General features: G+C 45.9%; 2 protein-coding genes across 2 annotated transcripts in view; one reads left to right on the top strand and one right to left on the bottom strand.

Annotated features, from left to right (window-relative positions):
- The window catches only part of TEX14 (testis expressed 14, intercellular bridge forming factor), a 73,267-nt gene that overhangs the window by 46,271 nt on the left and 5,926 nt on the right, over window positions 1-21,070 (bottom strand). Inside the window, exons 5-13 of the mRNA XM_059379005.1 lie at window positions 16,955-17,036; window positions 15,757-15,887; window positions 14,567-14,680; window positions 13,440-13,563; window positions 10,126-10,304; window positions 5,782-5,933; window positions 4,252-4,442; window positions 3,355-3,505; window positions 1,231-2,141 (exon numbers count right to left, since the gene is read on the bottom strand). Of these exons, the coding sequence (XP_059234988.1) occupies window positions 1,231-2,141; window positions 3,355-3,505; window positions 4,252-4,442; window positions 5,782-5,933; window positions 10,126-10,304; window positions 13,440-13,563; window positions 14,567-14,680; window positions 15,757-15,887; window positions 16,955-17,036 (2,035 nt within the window). The remainder of the gene's footprint in view (window positions 1-1,230; window positions 2,142-3,354; window positions 3,506-4,251; window positions 4,443-5,781; window positions 5,934-10,125; window positions 10,305-13,439; window positions 13,564-14,566; window positions 14,681-15,756; window positions 15,888-16,954; window positions 17,037-21,070) is intronic.
- LOC132004394 (glyceraldehyde-3-phosphate dehydrogenase-like) lies at window positions 18,154-19,242 on the top strand. The gene has a single exon (XM_059380795.1). It carries the CDS (start codon window positions 18,226-18,228, stop codon window positions 19,225-19,227), a length of 1,002 nt encoding a protein of 333 aa, XP_059236778.1. The 5' UTR covers window positions 18,154-18,225; the 3' UTR covers window positions 19,228-19,242.

Here is a 21,070-nt window from a genome sequence, read left to right on the forward strand (position 1 = left end):
AATTAGAGTCTAAGTACATTCTTTTTGCCTTCTCTTTATACAGAAACAAATGCCAGTGCTTCCCAAACGTTTTAAGTGAGGACTGCAGTCTCACTGAAACTCAGCAGGGGACCGTGAAAGAATACCAGACTAGGAGTGAAGAAACGTGCCTGTAATCAGCTGCGGCCCTTGGCAGGGAGGCACAGTAAGGAGTGCGGGCGGTGGGAGTTGTCCACCCTGTTGTCCAGCCCGTGCAGGCCATAAAGGGATGCACTTGAGGTGGAGAATTTTAAAACTAAAACCACTAAAAGCTGACAAGCTTTTTACCACCATAGGCCAGCAACTCTAAGTAACTTCAGTAATAAAATCCTTCTTCCAAGGAGGCTCACCTCTCCTATCCTAACATCATCTCAGTAACACCTGGACTTCAGGAAGTTCAAGTCACTGAGCTTGAGCTTCATACTCAGTAATGATGAGTATGGGGTAAATGATGGAAAATGATGGGGCTGATCCATCTCTAAAATTCGGATTCAAGAGACAGCCAGCTCTCTATATGTGAACTTGTTCATTTATTCATTCCCTCAATGACCATTTATCAAGTACCTTCTCTGTGCCAGGTACCCTTGCTAAGGCACAGAATGTGTAAGACCCAGGCCCTGCCCTTAAGGAGCTGATGCAGGAGCCACTCTGAAACCTCACTAAGCTTCAAGCTACACCTCCTAGACCAGTTCCCATTGTGTCTTCTCGCCTCCTTTGAGGTGTCTTCTTTGATGACCAGGGCCCTCTGTACCACACTGGAGCTACTCATAAGTAAAGCCTGTGACTCAATCATCACCGTATCCCAGGGTTTAACTATAGAGCCTCTGGCTCTAGAAATGTTTATTGAATGAGTGAGTAAATGAATAAGCAATTGAGGATGGAAATTAATACTTGCCCAATGGACCATATTTAGTAAGTGAATCATGCTAAATTGTTAATACTTGAATATTCTGACCTATAAAACAGCAGTTTCGTATGGTCCAACCTGATGCACAGGATTTATAAAGAACACGGGCTGTATGTTGGGTTTGGAATGACAGACGAAGAGTATCTACCTTGGAGTCCCATCCTAGAGGCCTTATTTCCTGAAGCCAAGGACCCCACTATGAGCTGGTTTTATTTATGTTAGTCCTTGTACAGGGCTTAGGGGCAATGTTGAACCATGTTCTAGATCCTGCTCACACAGCCCTGCCTCCCACTTCTTAGCTGTACCTGATGGCTCTTCTCTGACTGATCTCCAGTGCTTTCTTCAGAGACTTGGGTGACAGCTTTCCGGTCACAGCCACTTCTTTTCCTGGACCTTTTGCCAAAATGTCCCCCTTGGAAGTCTCTCACTATGGAAGACCTTGTCAGGGTTAGGCAATTGCCACTGGTGTCCAGCTGCTGGCCTCCTGGCAGCTGTATGACAGGCGGTATATAGCTGGAAGCTGGGGGGCCCAAGGCTGAACGGGAGTCATAGATGTTCGCGAACTCTCTTGAAGAAGCCCACAAAGACCTGCACTCCTCCTGCTCCTTCTGTATCATCTCAAGTTTATCGATTTTCTGTTGGATATTCCTGAGCAAATCGGCATTCTGGTGCATTAATGTCTGTGAAATCTTCAGATTCAGCACACACTTACTGATGTACTCCTCGGTCACACACCTATTGCTCACATGGTCCTTGGCTCCTCTGGTTGGCTCAGGCAGGCTGGGTGAACTAAGAGAACCATTTTGCCAATCCCAATCCTCAAAGGAGAGCTCTGTGCTAGCTCCTGAAGAGCTCTCGTCCTCTTCACAAAAACAGCATGCCTCTCTCTCCATAATTTCGAGCTCTTCTTCCATGGACTTTAGTTCATCTGCCTGGCTTGGTCCAGCCCCCTCAAAGGATAAACCCGCTTCTGGGGGCTCCTCTTTGCCATCTCCCCTGTCCAGACAGCCTGAGTAGATTTCATTGATTTCAAAGCTACAGAGGCTTGCCTGACCTGGGCTGGGGCTCCTAGCCTCTTCTGCCACCGGGCCAGCAGGAGAAGCAGTGTCTTGATTCTGAATCTCCTTGGTCATCATACTTGGATCTAGGACCTGAGGATCTGGTGTTGCTTTCTCGGGGGAAGAAGGGGGACCCCTGGGTGAATGAAGCCGACTACCTGTTGGAAAGAATGGCAACGTGCAACTGATTAAAGTGATCACATGCAGCAGCTAAGCAGCCCTGGAATGTTGCTCAAGTGGTGTGAGAATAGAGAAAGCAGCTTTTTATTTTCCCAGTCCCTTCACAGGTGTGGAAGACTACCAGATACACTCACAGAGCGTGCAAGGGTATTTCTAACAGACGAAAATTTCCATTTTGACATGAGTTGAGGTAGAAAACTGGGGACAGATCAAACCCTGGGGAAAATGTTGTAAGCTTAAGTTATAGTGCGTTCAAAACACACATAACTGTCAGGACATGGAAATTACAGACCCCTAAATCTTAATGACTAAATTCATAGCTTTTTTTTTTTTTTTTAAACATACATAGGAGTTTGAATACTCATGTCAGTTAAAGTCATGCTCTTGGTGAGTATCTGATAGAAGTAACCAAAACAGTGTCTGAGAATGCAATTCATCATGGGAAGAATCATAATTCAAAAAATAACCCCAGAATGGACATCCCATCACCCGTGGCTGATGGTGTATAACTTGCAGAGAACAGGATGGAGAAGCGAAAGTAATGAGCACTTGGCTAGGAGGGGGTGGGGGAACGACACCATTCTAGAGGCTTCCAGCCCTATCCAAAGAGATAGAGAGGATAGTCACTTGGCCTGGATCCCAGCTCTATAATAAGCTCTGGAGTCCTAAGCAAGCCACACGTTCTCTGGCCCTTAGCTTTCTCATCTGGAATATGAGGATATTATGCTGAATGATTACAAGGTCCTTTTTAGCTCTGAATTCTAAGATTTCTAAAGGTACTAAAGGTTGGAGGGAAATACCAAAACATTAACAAGTTATTTCTAAGTGGCAGAATTAAAATAGTAAGTCATTTTCTTCCTTGTATGATTTCAAGTTTTCTATAATGAACAGATAATAGCTTTGAATTTAAATATCACCATTTTCATTTGTAAAGCAATTAAATCAAGTCCTAAGAACAATCATGCTAGAAATAAACTAGTTGTTACTGCTTAGTTCTGGATTGAACCAAGGTATATATGAAGCCAAAAAATTTTAACTTAGTAATTTCAAGGATCTTGATTTTTCCCTAAAGCATCCACCATTTCCAAGTGTAAGTGATGTGTACAGTTTGTGGAGTTGATTAGTTGTAGCTTACAACTGTCGTAAGACATTCATGTCAAATAATGCTTAACCTGTGGGTTAAGGCCATACCCGTTTCTTTCAGCTCTTTTATTTCCAAGTTAGGGGTCTCTTTCAGCTGATCTGAGGTCAGTCCTAGATAGACATTGACATCAGGATGGAGTTCATATCTCTGTACCGTGGGGCTCTCAGTTGGCGGAGTTCTCTGGGTTCCAAGAAAATCCTTTAACAAGCAAAATATCATTAAGGATATAATTTATAATCATCTGAATGTCACTTTTTTTAAGGTTTCTTTATTTAAGTGATCTCTATACACAACATGGGTCTCAAATTTACAACTCTGAGATTAAGAATCTCATGTTCTTCCATCTGAGCCAGCCAGTTTTTTGATGTTTTTGAAACAGATCTAGGTATCAAATAAATTCCCTCTTCTTCCTGTTGGGCAGACTGACTATAACTCAAATTAGTTAACTCATTATTATTACCAATATTTTAAAAATAATAATAATAGGGGGAGTCTGGATAGCTCAGTCAGTTAAGCATCTGCCTTCATTCGGCTCAGATCATGATCCTGGAGTTCCAGGACCAAGCCCTATGTTGGGTTGTCTGCTTGTCTCCCTCTGCCTCTCCTTGCTAGTGTTCTCTTTCTCTCTTTCTCTCTCAAATAAATAAAATTCTTAAAAAATTAAATTAAATTAAATAATAACAATAGCTCTCAGTCACTGAATCACATGCTGTGCCTATGCCCCTCTATGTGCTGAATTTCCCCAGCTTCCTTTATCAATTCCCGGCTGTCCTCACCAAGTGAAGCAGCTAGAAGGTCCTTTTCTTGGGAGCCCAGAAAGAGTGTGATGAAATGAGGATTTCCCCATCTTCCTACAACTTGATCTCTAGCCTCTTCCTGGTCTCTAAGCTCCCTAAACGACTGTGATGAGCAAGCTGAAATAAACTAATGGCTTCAGAGCTTACCTTTAAGTCATTCTTCAGAAGGTACCGGATATCTTGAAGGTTCATAGTTCGGTTTTTCTGCTTGACCTGGATGCCTGACTTAACAATATCGTAGTAAGGTTTTGGAAGCCTGACATCAGCTTCTAAATAATTTCCCAAGACTATGGCTTCTTTGATAACTGAGCCATCTAAATCATTCCAGGGTATGTTATCTGTTAAGGAAGAAATCATAGGAAAGAGTAGCATTAATAATTTAAGGGGCACCTAGGTGGCTCAGTCGGTTGAGCATCTGCCTTTGGCTCAGGTAATGATCCTGGGGTCCTGGGACCAAGCCCCACATTGGGCTCTCTGATCAATGGGGAGTCTCCTTCTCCCTCTCCCTCTGCCTGCTGCTCCCTCTGCTTGTGCTTGCTCTTGCTCTCACTCTCTCTCTCTCTGTAAAATAAATAAATAAAATTTTTTTAAAAAGAATGCTTTAAAAAATGTTTAAAAAAAAAAAGAAATCAGGTAAAATAGGGTAACCTTAGTCAAGTCGCTCAACCCTGTTAAATAGTAATTTCTCTTTATAGAAAAAGCTACCTGGAAGTCCATTCATATAAACAAGAAGCCACTTTACCCATTTATGAGGGCAATCCCTGCTGCAGAGACAGTGCTAGAATCATGCGTGCATGGGCTCCCTGCTGGCAGACCTGGGCACCACAAGGAATATTTCATGGCTTCAGGATCCAAAAGCCAATGCATTTCTCTCATGGAAGGTATGGTTTTGCCTCTCAGACTGTAAACACTGCTAAATAGGAAGGGACTCTCACCCCCCTCAGTGAATGTGGTTTTACTGTGTGTGTGTACGTGTGCTCCCCTCTCCTGAAAAATTCCGTGTCTTCTGATATGTGATCACTTCCTTCACATTAGGGTCTTGCAGATTTGGAAACGCTTTTGTGTCTTTCAAGTGACACTGCTTATATACACACTGAACCCTAGGTATGTTTGATTTCATACTTTACTTCTCCAAGGCCAGTCTTTCCTCCTTGTTTACAAGTTTTTTTTTTTTTTTTTTAAGGTTTTATTTATTTGAGAAACAGAGACTGGGAGCGAGAGACAGAGCACAGGCAATGGAAGGGGAAGAGGGAGAGGGAGAAGCAGCCCCCCCTCCTTGAGCAGGGAGTCTGCCAATGTGGGACTTGATCCCAAGACTCACGATCATGACCTAAGCTGAACCGACTGAGCCATCCAGGTGCCCCTCATTTACAGGTTCTTAAGGGGCATCTCACAGAGACCCCTAAGCATTGACAGCAATACTCAGTTTAAAAACTTTTCTCAGGTTAAATGTATTGCCGATGACAGGATGATAGGAGGACCTTGTTAAGTTTCAAAGAACAGGTTAAAAGAGAAAGATTTCTGGGAGATCATCTCATATCTTCCATAAGCACAAAGAAGTTTCCTTAAAGAGATTTTCTATGTCCTGCATTTTCATAAAACTAAGTAACTCTTGAGGGAAAAAATCTAATCTAAGAGTAGAGACTCTGGTCACAGTCAATATGCTCTTGGATCTACCTGTTAAAATCTCCTGTATGATCACAGAAAAGCTGTAAACATCCGATTTCACTGTGGCTGCCTTCTGTAAAATCACCTCTGGGGCAGCCCAGTTGTACAGCTGGGTTGGGAGGGGCACTCCAGTCAGGTCCTTGTGTATACGTCCATCTTGGCTACAGAAGGAAAAATAAGGTCAGGTTCATGCCTTAAAGGATCATCATGACCATCATATAGTACATTTGTGAAACATCTGCCTCTGAAGACAGGCAATCTCCTTGAGCTTCTAGAAACCCAGCTAGTCCCTGAGCTAACGCTCACCGCCTGCTGTTCAAATCTACCAGAGTGGGCCCTGCCCACCCTCCACTGCATCTGACCATTCTCTCTTGTTCATTCATTCAAGTCATGGGGGACCGCTTTGAGTTTCTCCAAGATGTCATCACTTCAGGTGTTCGCACTGTAAACTGGCTGCTTCTGCATGGCATGGGCTACCCAGAGATCCCAGGGTGACTGGCTGCTTCTTGTTTAACAAAGGTATTAGCTCAAAAATTACCTCAGAGATCTCCCTGACCACCCATAGTCCTTTTTATTGGCTCCAGAATACTTATTTTCTGAAGGTTTGTTCATTTATTTTCTTCTCCCCTCTACTAGAGTCAACTCCATGAGAAGAGACACCTTATCTGTCTTTTATATCATGTATATCTAAACTTTCATGAGCATCTGATGAGATCTTGTGTGCAGCAAGAGTTTGAGCCATAAAGCACTATACAAGTAAGTTATTAATATGAATGTTATGGTAGGCATTTGGTAAAAACTGTGAATGCTAGTCGATCAATTTTTTAAAGATTTATTTATTTTAGAGAGAGAGTGTATGCTTTGGGGGGTGGGGGGAGGCAGATCTTGAGCAGACTTCCTGCTAAGTGTGGAGTCTGATGTAGGGCTCCATCTCATAATCCTGACATCATGATCTGAGCCAAAATCAAGAGTCAGACCTTTAACTGATTGAGCCATCCTGGTCCCCAGTAATTAAATTTTTAAAAAGCAAGTGGCCAGAAGTTCTTTGCTGGTCTGGCAAAAGGTAGATTTGAGGATAGGCTGGACATCTCAGACTTTAATCAAAGTTCCCTAAATAATATTTCTTCCAGAAATAATATTTCTTTGACCTTTTGGTAGATGGTAGTGAGTTCAGGAAGCCATCAAGTTAGAAAAGTTGGTATTGACTTTTTGGTTGTATTACTGAATAGAGAGGTGTGGACCGGTATAGTATGAACAGCCTAGAGACATGCCAATATCATATTTATATCATAGGTAAAGCAATGGAGTGTTTTACTATCAGAGATATATTGTGAGGATGTAAAATGCTTGGCTCTTTACCTTGTGGGGTGATTCTTCAAGGAAAATACTCACCTACTTTCTCAGGTCTCTCAGACTTGTCTAAGAGTCTGTGAGAGACAAGTCACTCACAAACCAGCATTTATATTTTTTCTGTTTTATTTCTACTCAACTTCTTCTCTTATAATCCCCCTTCTTTCTTGGTTAAATCTAGTTGGGGAGTAGGGGAGCTTCTTTTCTGGATGTCATTCTAGGGCAGTTATTTTTCTAGGCTTCAGCTCTGACATCATTAAAATTATATTTGGCTATAGCTATGTGATACCACTTGCAAGGTCAATGCTAGTTCTAAAGATTCCTTTAAGAAGAATCTGAAGAGTAAGAAAAACTGCTGTATCATTTTTATACCACGAGATGGAGTGTTACCCTTGACAATGACATTCAACAAACCAACCAGCCCAAATAGAATGTTACCAAAAATAAATGTGAAATTGGAAAGTTATTTTGGATTCTTGGATCTCAGCTCATATTATCAGTTGTCAAAGAAGGGTATGCTGTTGTGGCTGAAACTGCTTCACGACTGACGTTTCAGCCTGAAGTTCCATTCTGAGGTCAACAAATCCAAAAGAAAACTTACACCTTCTTACTCATTTACCTCCCAGCCCCTTACTTGACCAATCTGTGGATCCTAGCTCCTCAGTACATCTCATTTTTTGCTTCTATTCTGTTTCCTTAATCACCAGCAGACCGGGAAATATGGCCTCCTAGCTGAGCTTCCTACCCTTAACCTCCAATCCATTCTGCCCCAATAGACAGGAAACATCTTTACCACCTTACTTGAGATCATCTCTTTCCCTTTCTCAGCCTCAGTTTCCTCATCTGTGAAAGACAAGGTGAGGCTGAGCCACCTCCAAAGATCGATTTCACTCTAGGCTTCACATTTCTATAGGAGAGCTCAGGCAGAAGAAACGGTCATGCCTCCATGTCAACAACAGATGTTGCTCCATCACCAGCAAATATCTTGGACTGCTGCAGCCTTCCTTAAAAACCCCTGCTGTTTTCAAAGGCAAAAATGTCCAAATCCCTTAGCTTCTATAGCTCCTGCATAGATAGCTAAAGTGGTCAATCCCATTCTGAACCATTTAAAGTTTTCCCATCATCCAGACTCTTCTGTTCACTTAATTGATGTTTGACTGAGCACTTATAATGTGGCAGGCCCCTAGCTGACAAGGAACAAGCACAGTCCCTGCCCTCTCAGAGGTCCCCCTCTGGTGGGGCAGACGTACTTGGCTGCAGAAGAATGGAATTATCCAAAGTGCTGTGGGGATCAGGGCTTCATAGGTGTGGTGGGAGATTGTGCCTGAGGTGAGTTTAAAGGGTAACTAGGTGAGTACCAACTATTCCAGATGGAGGCAGCAGTACCCAGAGATGGCCTAGACTGAAAGTGGCTTCAGATGCCAGGGAAGTGACAAGGCTGGCACTGTGGGCGAAGCCCCATCTTGGAAGGCTTCCACACCCTGCAAAGTGCCAGGTCTTAATCTTGTAGGCAATGGAGAGACACTGGAAGTTTTAAACTGGAACTGAGAATGGCCCAGATCTGAGGCTGAGCAGCTTGAATGGAGACAGTACTCACCTGGAGAACTGTTGCAGTCACACCCTAACTGCTTCCCTGCCTCTCTCTTGTCCCCTATCAGCCCCTTCTTCACATCCAGGAGCCAGAGGGACCTTCTTAGCCTGTCAATCATCCATGACACCACAGTGCTCAAAACAAACAAACAAAACAAAACAAAACAAAAAAACAGCCCTTTGTATCACCCCAGTATTCTTGGGATAAAAAATTCAAATTCTTTGCCAAGGCCCACAGGGTCCAAATATAACAAAGTCCCCTGACTCTCCTCTGCAGGCAGAAGGACTAGGGGCATGTGCAGTCTGGGAAGTAAGCCTTTCTGTTTTATTCAATCAAAAAACATATGCTGAGTGCTTAATGTGTAAAGGTTTGTTTTAGGCATTTGAGATCCAGCAGTGGATAAACAGAAATCCCTGCCCTCACAGAGCTTTTCACTTCATGAGAAAAAATACACTAAAGACTATGCAAGACTATGCAAGAGGAAAAAATACACTAAAGCAACAACCAGCGACCAAGAGACTAAAACAAAGCCTCAGTGTCTGCGGGGGTAGGTGGGGGCAAAGGCAAGCTGAGGTAGGCAGGGTTGAGCAAGAAGCTTCACAGCAGAGCAGAACCAACAATGGGCTGAGGGCTCAGAGCTGTGGAAGGCAGCAAGGAAGCACAGGAGAGATCCTCTGCCTTCTAGAGCCTACAGATGGAGACAGCAGGTACCCCCAACTCTTAAGAGGACTTTGACACCTGCCAAATGGGAAATGAAGTCCATCCACCAACCCTTGAATGAAGGGGTTGTTTTTCTCTCTGCCCCCTCACTGCCCTGATGGCCTCAAGGGCCAGGAATGCCCTTAGAGCCCACCCAGCCAAGTACCTGGCCCAGGAGTAGGAGGCATGACCAACTGTAAGGCTCTCCAGCACCTATCATCTTCTCTCTCCTTCCAGGATGCACGGCTATGACACATTTCCCAGCCTCCCTGCAGTGAGGAAGGGACTACAAAGGAGGAAGCAACGATATAGCTACTTCAGGCTGGCCCCTAAATACCACGTGGCCCTGCGTGCTCCCTCCTCACCGACCAGCAACCACAGAACACAGTGGGGGGCTGAAACTTAGGGAGAGCAGAATTATGGATAGGGGAACTTGGAATACAGTCAGTGTCCCTCTCCAACATACATATTACACAGCAATGGGAGTAAGAAACATACCTCGGTTGAAAATTTTGAAGTAGATAGAGCATTTACACCATTGGCTAATAGGGGCCCTTGCTTGTTAAATGTTTATTAAAATGAGAATGTCTTGAACAGAAGTAACTTCCCCAAAGTCCTAACCTTGGCAGACAGGGCAAGGCATTTGGGAAACCTCTTTCTCACCAATGAGGAAGAGGCCGACCCAGATCAGATTCTTTCTCTACAGCACCCACCTTTCCATCATATACTCCAGGTTGGTGAGCCTTGCTTCTCCTGTGGAAACGATGTGGATGGCGTAGGAGCTGAGGGAGCGGTGGATAAACCCCCGGGAATGCAAATATCTCAGGGCGTCAGAAATCTGGAGCAGCAGGTGCACGATCACCTCCATGTGCAGCACGGGGAACTGGGAGCGCTGGAATCAAGGGAAAAAACAGCCAGGAACAACAGGGCCTGGGCCCCGGATGCTGCAGAATTCTTTGAGGTTTCCAAAGCCTTTTCAATTGTTCCTCACAGCTACCTAGAGTCCCCATTTTACACATGGGGAACGTGAAGCTCAGGGAGGTTAAATGACTGACCTAAAGTCCCACTGACCCAGGGCCCCTCTGGCTCCAAAGCTGGGCCCTTTCCCTGAACTGAGCTGCTTCACACCACAAAAAATGAGAAGAAAGTTCTCAAAGCCTAGTATGTGTATCCAGGGTGGGCTCACCACCACCACACCACCACAAATGAACCTGTCCTGCACCTCACCCCGTTCAAGCCTGTGCTGCTGGGAGAACCGGAAGTTTAAAGGACCAGTCCAGCCCCTACCCCAGTGAGATGACTGATACTAAGAGGAAAGAAATTCACTCACACCAACATATCTGGTTGATTAAAGTCATGTTGGTCTCTCCCCAGAGAAATGGCATTCTTTTGGGGGGAAAAAAAAAACTTATTATTGAAGTATAATTGGCATACAATGTTGTATTATTTTCAGGTGTACAACACAGTAATTCAACAATTCCGTACGTTACATAATGCTCACCGCAATAACTATAGTCACCGCCCGTCACCACACATTATTATAATATTATTGACTATATTCCCTACACTATACTTTTTGACTTATTTTATAACTGTTAAGCTTGTACCTCTTAATCCCCTTCACCTATTTTGCCCATTCCCTACCTTCTGCCCTTCTGGCAACCATGAGTTTGGTTTCTGTATTTATGAGTCTGTTTTTTTTTTTTTTTTAAGATTTTATTTATTTGACAGAGATCACAAGTAGGCAGAGCAGCAGGCAGAGAGGGGGAAGCAGGCTTCCTGCTGAGCAGAGAGCCTGTTGTGGGGCTCGATCCCAGGACCCTGAGTCCATGACCTGGGCCAAAGGCAGAGGCCTAACCCACTGAGCCACCGAAACACCTCTGAACTGGTATTTTCATTTTCTTTTTTTGTTAAAGATTTTATTTATTTGGGGCGCCTGGGTGGCTCAGTGGGTTAAAGCCTCTGCCTTCAGCTCAGGTCATGATCCCAAGGTCCTGGGATCGAGCCCCACATCGGGCTCTCTGCTCAGCGGGGGGCCTGCTTCCTCCTCTCTCTCTGCCTGCCTCTCTGCCTACTTGTGATTTCTGTCTGTCAAATAAATAAATAAAATCTTTAAAAAAAAAAAAAAAAAAAAAAAAAAGATTTTATTTATTTATTTGAGAGAGAGAGAGCCCAAGCAGGGGAAGGGGCAGGCAGAGGGAGAAGCAGACTCCCCGCTGAGCAGGGAGCCTTACATGGAACTCAATCGCAGCACCCTGTGATCATGACCTGAGGCAAAGGAAGTTGCCTAAATAACTGTCACCCAGATACCCTGGCATTTTCGTTTTCTTTGCATAAGTACCTAGTAATGGAATTGCTAGATCATATAGCACTCCTATTTTTAATTTCCTCAGAAACTTCAATTCTATTTTCCAGTGGTTCCACCATTTACATGCCCACCAACAGTGCAGAAGGGTTCCTTTTTCTCCATATCCTCGCCAACACTTACTTATTGTCTTTCCGATTCTAGCCATTCTGTCTGGTGTGAGGTGGTATCTCACTGTGGTTTTAATGTGAATTTCCCTAATGATAAGAGATGTTGAACATCCTCTCACGTCTGCCAGCTGTATGTCTTCTTCGGAAAAATGTCTATTGAGGTCCTCTGTCCATTTTAATGGGATTATTTAGCTCTTTTTCTAGTCAGTTGTGTTAAGTTCTTTATGTATTTTGGATATTAACTCCTTATCAGATATTTCCTTTGCAAATATATTCTTCCATTTAGTCAGATGCCTTTTTGTTTTGCTGATGGTTTCCGTGGCTGTACAAAACCTTTTTATTTTGGTGTAGTTCCAATAGTTTATTTTTGCTTTGGCTTTCCTTGCCTGAGGAGAAATATCCTTAAATATGTTGCTAAGGCCCATACCCAAGAGATTACTACCCATCATTTCTTTTAGGAGTTTGACGGTTTCAAGGCTCACATTTAGGTCTGTAATCCATTTTGAGTTTATTTTTGTGTATGGCATAACAAAGTGGTCCAGTTCCATTCCTCTGTATACGGCTGTCCAATTTTCCCAACAACATTTGATAAAGAGACTGCCTTTTCCCCATTGTATGTTGCTGCCTCCTTTGATGTACATTAACTGACCAGATAAGCATGGGTTTATTTCTGGACTCTCTATACTGCTCCCCAGAGAAATGGCATTTTCAGGTAATGCCTTCATCAAATGACAAGAGACAAAAAGGGACGGGAGGGAAGGAGAGATAACACTAATAGGAAGTGCTCAGGCAGGAGGAATGGCTAGCCATTTTGGGGTAAGGCCTTTCCTGGAGGGTCTCTTCTCACTCCTGCCCACCATCTGTAGAACAAAGTGATGGAGAAAGAAAAGCAAATGCTTCAGGACCTCTCTGAAGCCCACCTCAGGCCAAAGCACACTTCCTAGAGAGTCTGTAGGCCCTGAATGATGTTCCCACAAGAAAATTTGAAAAGTGAAAGGGAGTGACTCAGATGTGTATATAAACAAACCCCTTTCTACAGTAAAGGTCAGGAAAGGCACAAGTGAAAATACAGGGAATTAAACCAGGGGTTGGCGCATCTTTGGTGGCTCAGTTGATTAAGCTGCTGCCTTCTGCTCAGGTCAATGTGGTAAGCCTGCTTCTTCTCCCTCTGCGTGCTGCTCCCTCTGCTTGTGCACATGTACTCTCTTTCTGTCAAATAAATAAATAATATCTGAAAGAAAGAAAGCCAGCCAGCCAGCCACAGGCCACTTGATTACAGTTAGCTAGAAATGCATCTGTTTGTTTCCTGGGTCCACTGAGCTCTTAGAGGTCCGATGAAAAAACAGGACAGACAACAATAAAACACTAGTTCCAACCAGGTGCTTATCAGCCGTAAATGGTGGATATATAGCCCTAGAAAGTAAAGAATTAGGACATTTATCTTCCCTGCAAACAAAAATGGAAACTTCACTGCTGGGGTAGGGGGAAGAGGGCAGCGGGGAGAAGTGGGGAGGGCATCAAGGGGAGGAAACGCTCAGAAACAGCCGCTTACCCGTTCATGGAGGACACTGAACAGTGTGCCGACCGTGACGCGCTCATACACAAGGCGGGTCTTCTCCAGGTCCTGGGACAGGCACACGGCCATCAGCTGCAGCAGGTGGGGGTGTCGGAGCTTGCTACAAAACAAAAGCAGCTTCAGATGTGGCTGAAAAAGGAAAAATGAGGGTTTTCCTTCCTTCTAGGCCCCTTGAACACATTCTAAACACACAGCATTTGTACATTATGTCTTTCTAAGAAAACAGGATGGTGGGGGGATGGGAGTAGGGGGATCTACGGCCTCTCATCGGTAACGACAATGCCAATGTCACCAAGAGCTACTGACCAAGGCACCCCATGGACATCATTCACATCCTAGCAACCCTCTGTAAGAAACAGATCATTATACTCATTTTTGAGATAAAGAAACCTAGGTCAGAGAGCTGTCAGGGACTTCCCCTAGGTCACAGACCCCTCAGTCTCATGGCAAAGTCCACACAGTGTACATGTGTTTTTCCAGCTTCCTTACAGTGACTTCCCCAAAAGGAAGAGGTTAGCCTCTGACACACCACTCGCAGGGGTTGAGTGGCCTACTCAAGGAACCAGATCCATTCACTCAGCAGTCCTGGACTGAAACCATGAACCAAGATCCTGCCTCAGCAAGAGCTAAAGGGCTAACCCCGAAGCCACAGGAAGCACAGGGCACTAGGGTACACCCCCGAGCATGTTCTCAATGGCAGAGACTCAGTTCCTCCGTTGTGTAGATCTCATGCACAGCCATGGTCTATGAAGACAGGACTGTGCATGCTATCGTGATGAGCACAAGGCCAGAAAGGGGAAGGGCCTTGGGGGGCTGCTGGATGGGAGGCTGGACCATCAGAGACACAGGTTATGGAAGTGAATCAGTTAACAGAATTAAGCCACTCACTACCACTATCCCCACCACTCAGGCTACCCCTTAATTCCACCTTCTCTCTCTCGGTAGCCTTTGCAATCAAATAACCCATTCCAACAGTTAGGAAATACTGAGGCTGAGGGGGGCTGATCTCCACACCCCAGGGACAGTACTGTATAGCCCTGAACTTGGGTCTGTAAAGAGAGACCTGGACTGTAATGCATCAGGCCCCTGGACTTCCTTCTCACCTGCTATGCTCCTGCTCCGCAATTAACAAATCAGCCAGCCTAAGCCTGCTGCAGTGAGGGTGGGTGGGGAGATTCAGCTCCTTCACTGTGACCCTGCTCCCATTCCACACCAGGCTGCAAGGACAAGGGAAAGCGTGAGCAGCAGGGAGTGAGCTGCTCTCCCAGCCAAAGACCAGAGAAGTGGTGTTACACAGAATCTATAAATCAGCCCCCACCCCCGCGCTCTTGAGTCCTCCCTCCCCATCCTCTCATACTCCAACCCCCATAACCTGGGGGAACTTAGTATAGGTGACAAGAAGTCATTGAAGGATTCAAGGGCAGGAATGACTCGATCAGGTCTGCATCTTAGAAAGCCAACAGCACCAGCAGTGTGGGGAATGGTAGGAAGGGGTGTCAGGGAATGGAGGGACTGGCTAGGAGGCCAGTCTGGATGAAGGGTGCTGATGACTTGGACAAAGACCACAGCAATAGGACAGAAATGAAGGGACCTGGCTACAAATCTGGGGCAAAGGCAGGAAACAAAGGGTGTAGGGGACAGAGGGCCTCAGGAGGCCAGCAGAGGCCTTTTCAGAAGGGTGTTTCTTTGAGGCATGGAGGAACCATCCAGGTTCAAGGAGGGCAACAGACCTGGGGCATGACAACTCTTAGGACCCTGCAGGGGCCAGGTCTCTGGGGACTGAAAACACCCCAGGGACTTCTGTCATAGCCAAATCCCATTACTGCTGCCCCTGCAGTCAATCCTCTGGCCTATATCAGAGGCCAGATAGTCACCATTAAACTGCCTCAAACTCTTTAGAAAACAGAAAGTTTAGAACAGCATCATGAGTAATCCTTTAGAGTAGCTGTTCTCAATGGAGAGGGGGTGGAATCTAGCAATGTCTCTAGACACTCTGGTTGTCACAGTCCTAACTGCGAGGGAAGGGGGTCACTGGAGGTTGCTGCTGGCATCTAATGAGTAGAAACCAGAGATGCTCTTAAATCTCCTACAAGGCACAGGACAGCCCCCAATGACAAAGGGTACCGGCTAAAATTACATCAGTAGTGTCCAGGTTGAGAAACCCTGATTTAGACATCTGTTCTTCATGTTTCCTTGTGTTGGAGGAGAAAGCCTCCACACTTAAAGGAGTCACGTGAAGCCCACCCTTCCTGTGGGACTACGTCAGACCTCCCACAGGCCAGCTGCTGCTCACTTGGTCATGACCATGTAGGGGCCACTGAAGAAAGAGAAAGTAGGCTCATCATCAGCTTGAATCACTTCCTTTTCTCCGATTACTGGGAGAGATCCTAGGTAGGCCAGCTGTGCTCCCCCTGTGAGATAAAACTGAAAGCAGAGCACAGGTTCAAATCAAGGGGAGAGGAGAGGAAAAGTAAAATGCCCCAAGAATCTTGTCAGCCAGCCAAAAGTAACAATATCTGCTACTGACCAACCTGCTGAACTCCCCCATGCCCTGGACACTATTCTTTAATTTGTGCTCTCTTTAATCTGCCTAGAACCCCTGCAAGGTTGTAATATTCCTTGTCTTTCATTAGTGAGGAAACCAAAGCTCATGAAAAGAGGTCAGACACCCGCCTGAAGTTCTAGGTTGAGGTTCAGGCCCCCACAGAACCCAGGCCAAAACACAACAAAAGCTGACACTCCTCCTTCCCCTCCCCACCAAGGCTTCCTTAGCACAACCAAGAGATGCAGGGCTAGAGACTAAAATGTCAGCAAGCAGCACCCAAGACCCCCAGCCACATGCCCAAATGTCTCTCTTTGTTGAGCAGAACCAAGAACCCAAAAGATACGATTTTCCCTCAAAATATTTCTCAGTTTAAAATCTCAATTCCTTAAAGGCATTCCAACAAAAACTTATGGAGGGCCAGTCTATGGAGGGTCAATCACAAAGAAGACTGGGGGTGGGGCGGTGTGGAGGGGTGTTGAGCAGGGCACCTAGCTGGCTCAGTCGGAAGAGCTCCTGACTCTCTTGGAATCTTGATCTCTTGCTCTCGGGCTCCTGAGTTCAAGCCCCACACTGGGTGTAGAGATTACTTAAATACATAAATAAACTTCAACACACACACACACACACACACACACAAGACCCCAGGGGTCAGTAGAGGTCTCTGCTCCTCTTCAAGGAGACAAGTCTGGGGCCCTCACTGGGAATTAAAGGAACATTTTCTAAACTCTCCCAATGTAACCCAAGGTCATTCAAGGGAAATTTTCAGGGCTTTCTCCATTTTTCAGTCAGACAGGAACACTGAGGGGTCACTGTCCTGCAGAAGAGAACGACTTCTCCAGAGGGGATATGGAAGAGCTGCACAAAGGGGGGAAAGGGGGCCAGAGCCAGGGCCAGGTGGCTCTCCAGTTGACCCCCAAAATGCTGGGTGTCCACAGCAACCTCTTACCTTCCCAAAGCCAAAGCTGTAGATATTCTGTGCAGAAATGACTCCAGCTTTAAGCAGTCGATTAGGAGAGCCATTAGGGTTTCTAGAAATAGTTTTAAATGGAAGAAAATTTAAGAGTTAAGCACCTATATATCCAGAGGAAAAAGCTGAACCAAGCTATGAAAATGTGTAGTTGATTTTGTCTTGACTACTTGACTTTTTATCCTGGAACTACAGATGATATAATAGCCAGTCTGTGAGCGGGCCCTGTGATTTCTACCTCCTGGTAATCCTGCCTTTATGGTCAAATAGGGCAGACCCATTAGCCCAACTAGACACTGAAGAAATGACAGACTGGGGACACCTGGGTGGCTCAGAGGGTTGAGCCTCTGTCTTCGGCTCGGGTCGTGATCTCAGGGTCCTGGGATCGAGCCCCACATCGGGCTCTCTGCTCAGCGGGGAGCCTGCTTTCTCCTCTCTCTCTCTGCTTGCCTCTCTGCCTACTTGTGATCTCTGTCTGTCAAATACATAAATAAAATCTTTAAGAAAAAAAAAAAAGAAGGAAAAAAAGAAATGACAGACTGGTTGAATTCCAAGACGAAATCCATCCGGGCTTCTGTTCTAAAGATGCTCTGATTACTTGCTCTACAGGAGACCAGCTGCCATGTTGTGAGGACATTCCAGTAGCCTGTGGAGAAGCCCAACACTCTGGCCCAATCTGTCAGCCGTGTGACTATGCCTTCTTGGAACTGGATCCTCCAGACCCAGTCAAACCTTCAGATGATAAAGCCCCACCTGATATCTTGACTACAACTTTGTAAGAAATCCTGAGCCAGGGACGCCTGGGTGGCTCAGTTGGTTGAGCAGCTGCCTTCGGCTCAGGTCATGATCCCAGCATCCTGGGTTCGAGTCCCACATCGGGCTCCTTGCTCGGCGGGGAGCCTGCTTCTCCCTCTGCCTGCCATTCTGTCTGCCTGTGCTCGCTCTCTGTCTGATAAATAAATAAAATCTTTAAACAAACAAAAAAAAAAATCCTGAGCCAGATCCATACAGCTAAGGCATTCCCTGAGTCCTGACCCACAGAAAGTACACGAGATACAAATGTTTATTGCTATTTGAAACTGCTAAGTTTGAGGAGGTTGGGGTGGATTCATTATGCAGCAGTAGATAATGAATTCAGATAGTCAAAGCTGGAAAAAATCAAAAGATATCTTATCCAGGCTCTCTGCTCTTCCCCGTTCGACAGACAGCCGCATCTTCAGGTGCAGTGCCAGCCGCGTGCCCGAGACACGATGGTGAAGGTCGGAGTGAACGGATTTGGCTGTATTGGGCGCCTGGTCACCAGGGCTGCTTTTAACTCTGGTAAAATGGATATTGTTGCCATCAATGACCCTTTCATTGATCTCAACTACATGGTCTACATGTTCCAGTATGATTCTACCCACGGTAAATTCAACGGCACAGTCAAGGCTGAGAACGGGAAGCTTGTCATCAATGGGAAGTCCATCTCCATCTTCCAGGAGCGAGATCCCGCCAACATCAAATGGGGCGATGCTGGTGCTGAGTATGTTGTGGAGTCCACTGGGGTCTTCACCACCATGGAGAAGGCTGGGGCTCACTTGAAGGGCGGGGCCAAGAGAGTCATCATCTCTGCTCCTTCTGCTGATGCCCCCATGTTCGTGATGGGTGTGAACCATGAGAAGTATGACAACTCCCTCAAGATTGTCAGCAATGCCTCCTGTACCACCAACTGCTTGGCTCCTCTGGCCAAGGTCATCCATGACAACTTTGGCATTGTGGAGGGACTCATGACCACCGTCCATGCCATCACTGCCACCCAGAAGACTGTGGACGGCCCCTCTGGGAAGCTGTGGCATGACGGCCGAGGGGCTGCCCAGAACATCATCCCTGCTTCCACTGGTGCGGCCAAGGCTGTAGGCAAGGTCATCCCTGAGCTGAATGGGAAGCTCACTGGCATGGCCTTCCGTGTCCCCACCCCCAATGTGTCTGTTGTGGATCTGACCTGCCGCCTGGAGAAAGCTGCCAAATATGATCACATCAAGAAGGTGGTGAAGCAGGCATCAGAGGGCCCCCTTAAGGGCATCCTGGGGTATACTGAGGACCAGGTTGTCTCCTGCGACTTCAACAGTGACACCCACTCCTCTACCTTCGATGCTGAGGCTGGCATTGCTCTCAATGACCACTTTGTCAAGCTCATTTCCTGGTATGACAATGAATTTGGCTACAGCAACTGGGTGGTGGACCTTATGGTCCACATGGCCTCCAAGGAATAAGAGCCCCCTGAACCACCAGCCCCAGCCAGAGCAAGAGGAAGAGAGAGGCCCTCAGCTGCTAGGGAATCCCTGCCCCAACTTATCCCCTAAAACACTGAGAATCTCCCAACCTCCACTGTTTCCATCCCAGACCCCCTGAAGAAGGGGAGGGGCTTGGGGAGCCCTACCTTGTCATGTACCATCAATAAAGTATACTGTACCCAGCCAAAAAAAAAAAAAAAAAAGATATCTTATCCAACTTTTATTTTTATAGGTGGGACAAATGAAGCCCAGAGAAGGGGGAACCTGCTGGTCTGGGGTCACAGAGAAGCAGGAGGGACGAGACCCTGATGCTGCTCATTCCAGCCACTGCTCTTCCCGCATATCACACCCAAACCACACCTGCACACTGGGACCCCCATGAACTAAAGGTGTCTTAAGAGGAGTGGCTTACATTTCTTTCACTCCCAGAGGCTGACACAGAGCCATGCATGCAGCACTTGCTCAGTTAATGCTTTCTGATGCAGCAGTTCGGGCTCAGACTGAAGGACAAAACATTCTGCTACTGCTGGAGCAAATGACAAAGGAGCTGCGGGTGACAGCGTGTACTCATCCTCACCCCACGCGAGCTCTGTGAGGCTCCATGTGCTTTTCATGATAGCTCACTTTTCATGAGCTATACCTTCTGCACTTTAAGCTGCTATAAAGTTTAAGTGAAGATCCAGGGGACAGCCAACTGCCTCCTGCGCAGGGGCACAGATTTTGAGGTGGCAGAAGGGCAGGACACCCCACTGACATGGCTCCCTCTGCCCAGCTGGGGCCCCCTGGCTGTGTGAGTGGCTCTTCAGAGGGTATGAGCTCTACTGAAGTAGAGGAGCTGGCAGTTCCCCGGTGGCAACTCAGGCAACAACTGCACTCAGACCAACCCCATTTCTTGCTCTTTTACCTAAATTCCTCAGGCCATGTCTATGTAAGTGAACTCAGCTGGGGCGGGGGGGGGGGGGGACGACTCCGGTTATTCACAAACATCCAACCACCTGTCCTTCTCAATTCGTGTTTTTCTTTGCCCCAACCAGGCTCTGTGTAAACACGTACCTGTGAGGAATCTTACCTGACATGGCCCCACTCAGATCTGAGAGGCCATTTCTTATCTCACTGACTCAGGTGGTTTCTTTACATTAAAAAAGGGGGAATGTGTGTACTTCCACTCCCATTAGGCACTCTGAGGTCCAACCCCATAAAAAGAATATTTCATCTAACTATAAAGTAGATGCTACATTTAGATTAGTGACTGAAGTTGTTTCTCAATACTTTATTTTGATTTTCCTTGAGGCTGGCGCACATTCCAACAAGCAGTGAAGGGCTGGTAGTGAGTAACACAGACATGGGTCTTGCCCTCTTGGTGTTGTAGAACTGTATAAAATTTCTGGTCATGAGAGACTGTTTTGAAGCTCCATCTTCCTTTCTAACTAATGAACTCCAGGAGCAACAATGGTTTTACAAGCAGTTGCCAGTAAGACTCAACAGAACAAATGGCATTCACGCCATAAAACTGTTGGTATGAACTTTAACACAAAATAGTTAACAAATGCCTATAAAGGGCAGTTTCATTTGACAATATCAATAAAACAGAGAGTAATCAGAAACAGCTCAAGCAGTTAGCACCAGTTAACAGGGTTTTTTTCCCTCTTCTTTATCTGTTATATAATTACTACCTACTTGTTCTTTCTCATAAATAAGGCTCACTTTCCCCCATTTTTCTGCTTGCTACCAGAATCTGTGCTTCCTGTGCAATTCTGATACCCCTAAATAAAAGGCCTTTGTCTCTTGTTCAGTTTCACCTCCTTTTCTTAGTTGGCAGTGT

The sequence above is a fragment of the Mustela nigripes genome, chromosome 16 (assembly GCF_022355385.1).
Source record: "Mustela nigripes isolate SB6536 chromosome 16, MUSNIG.SB6536, whole genome shotgun sequence".
Lineage (NCBI taxonomy): Eukaryota > Metazoa > Chordata > Mammalia > Carnivora > Mustelidae > Mustela > Mustela nigripes.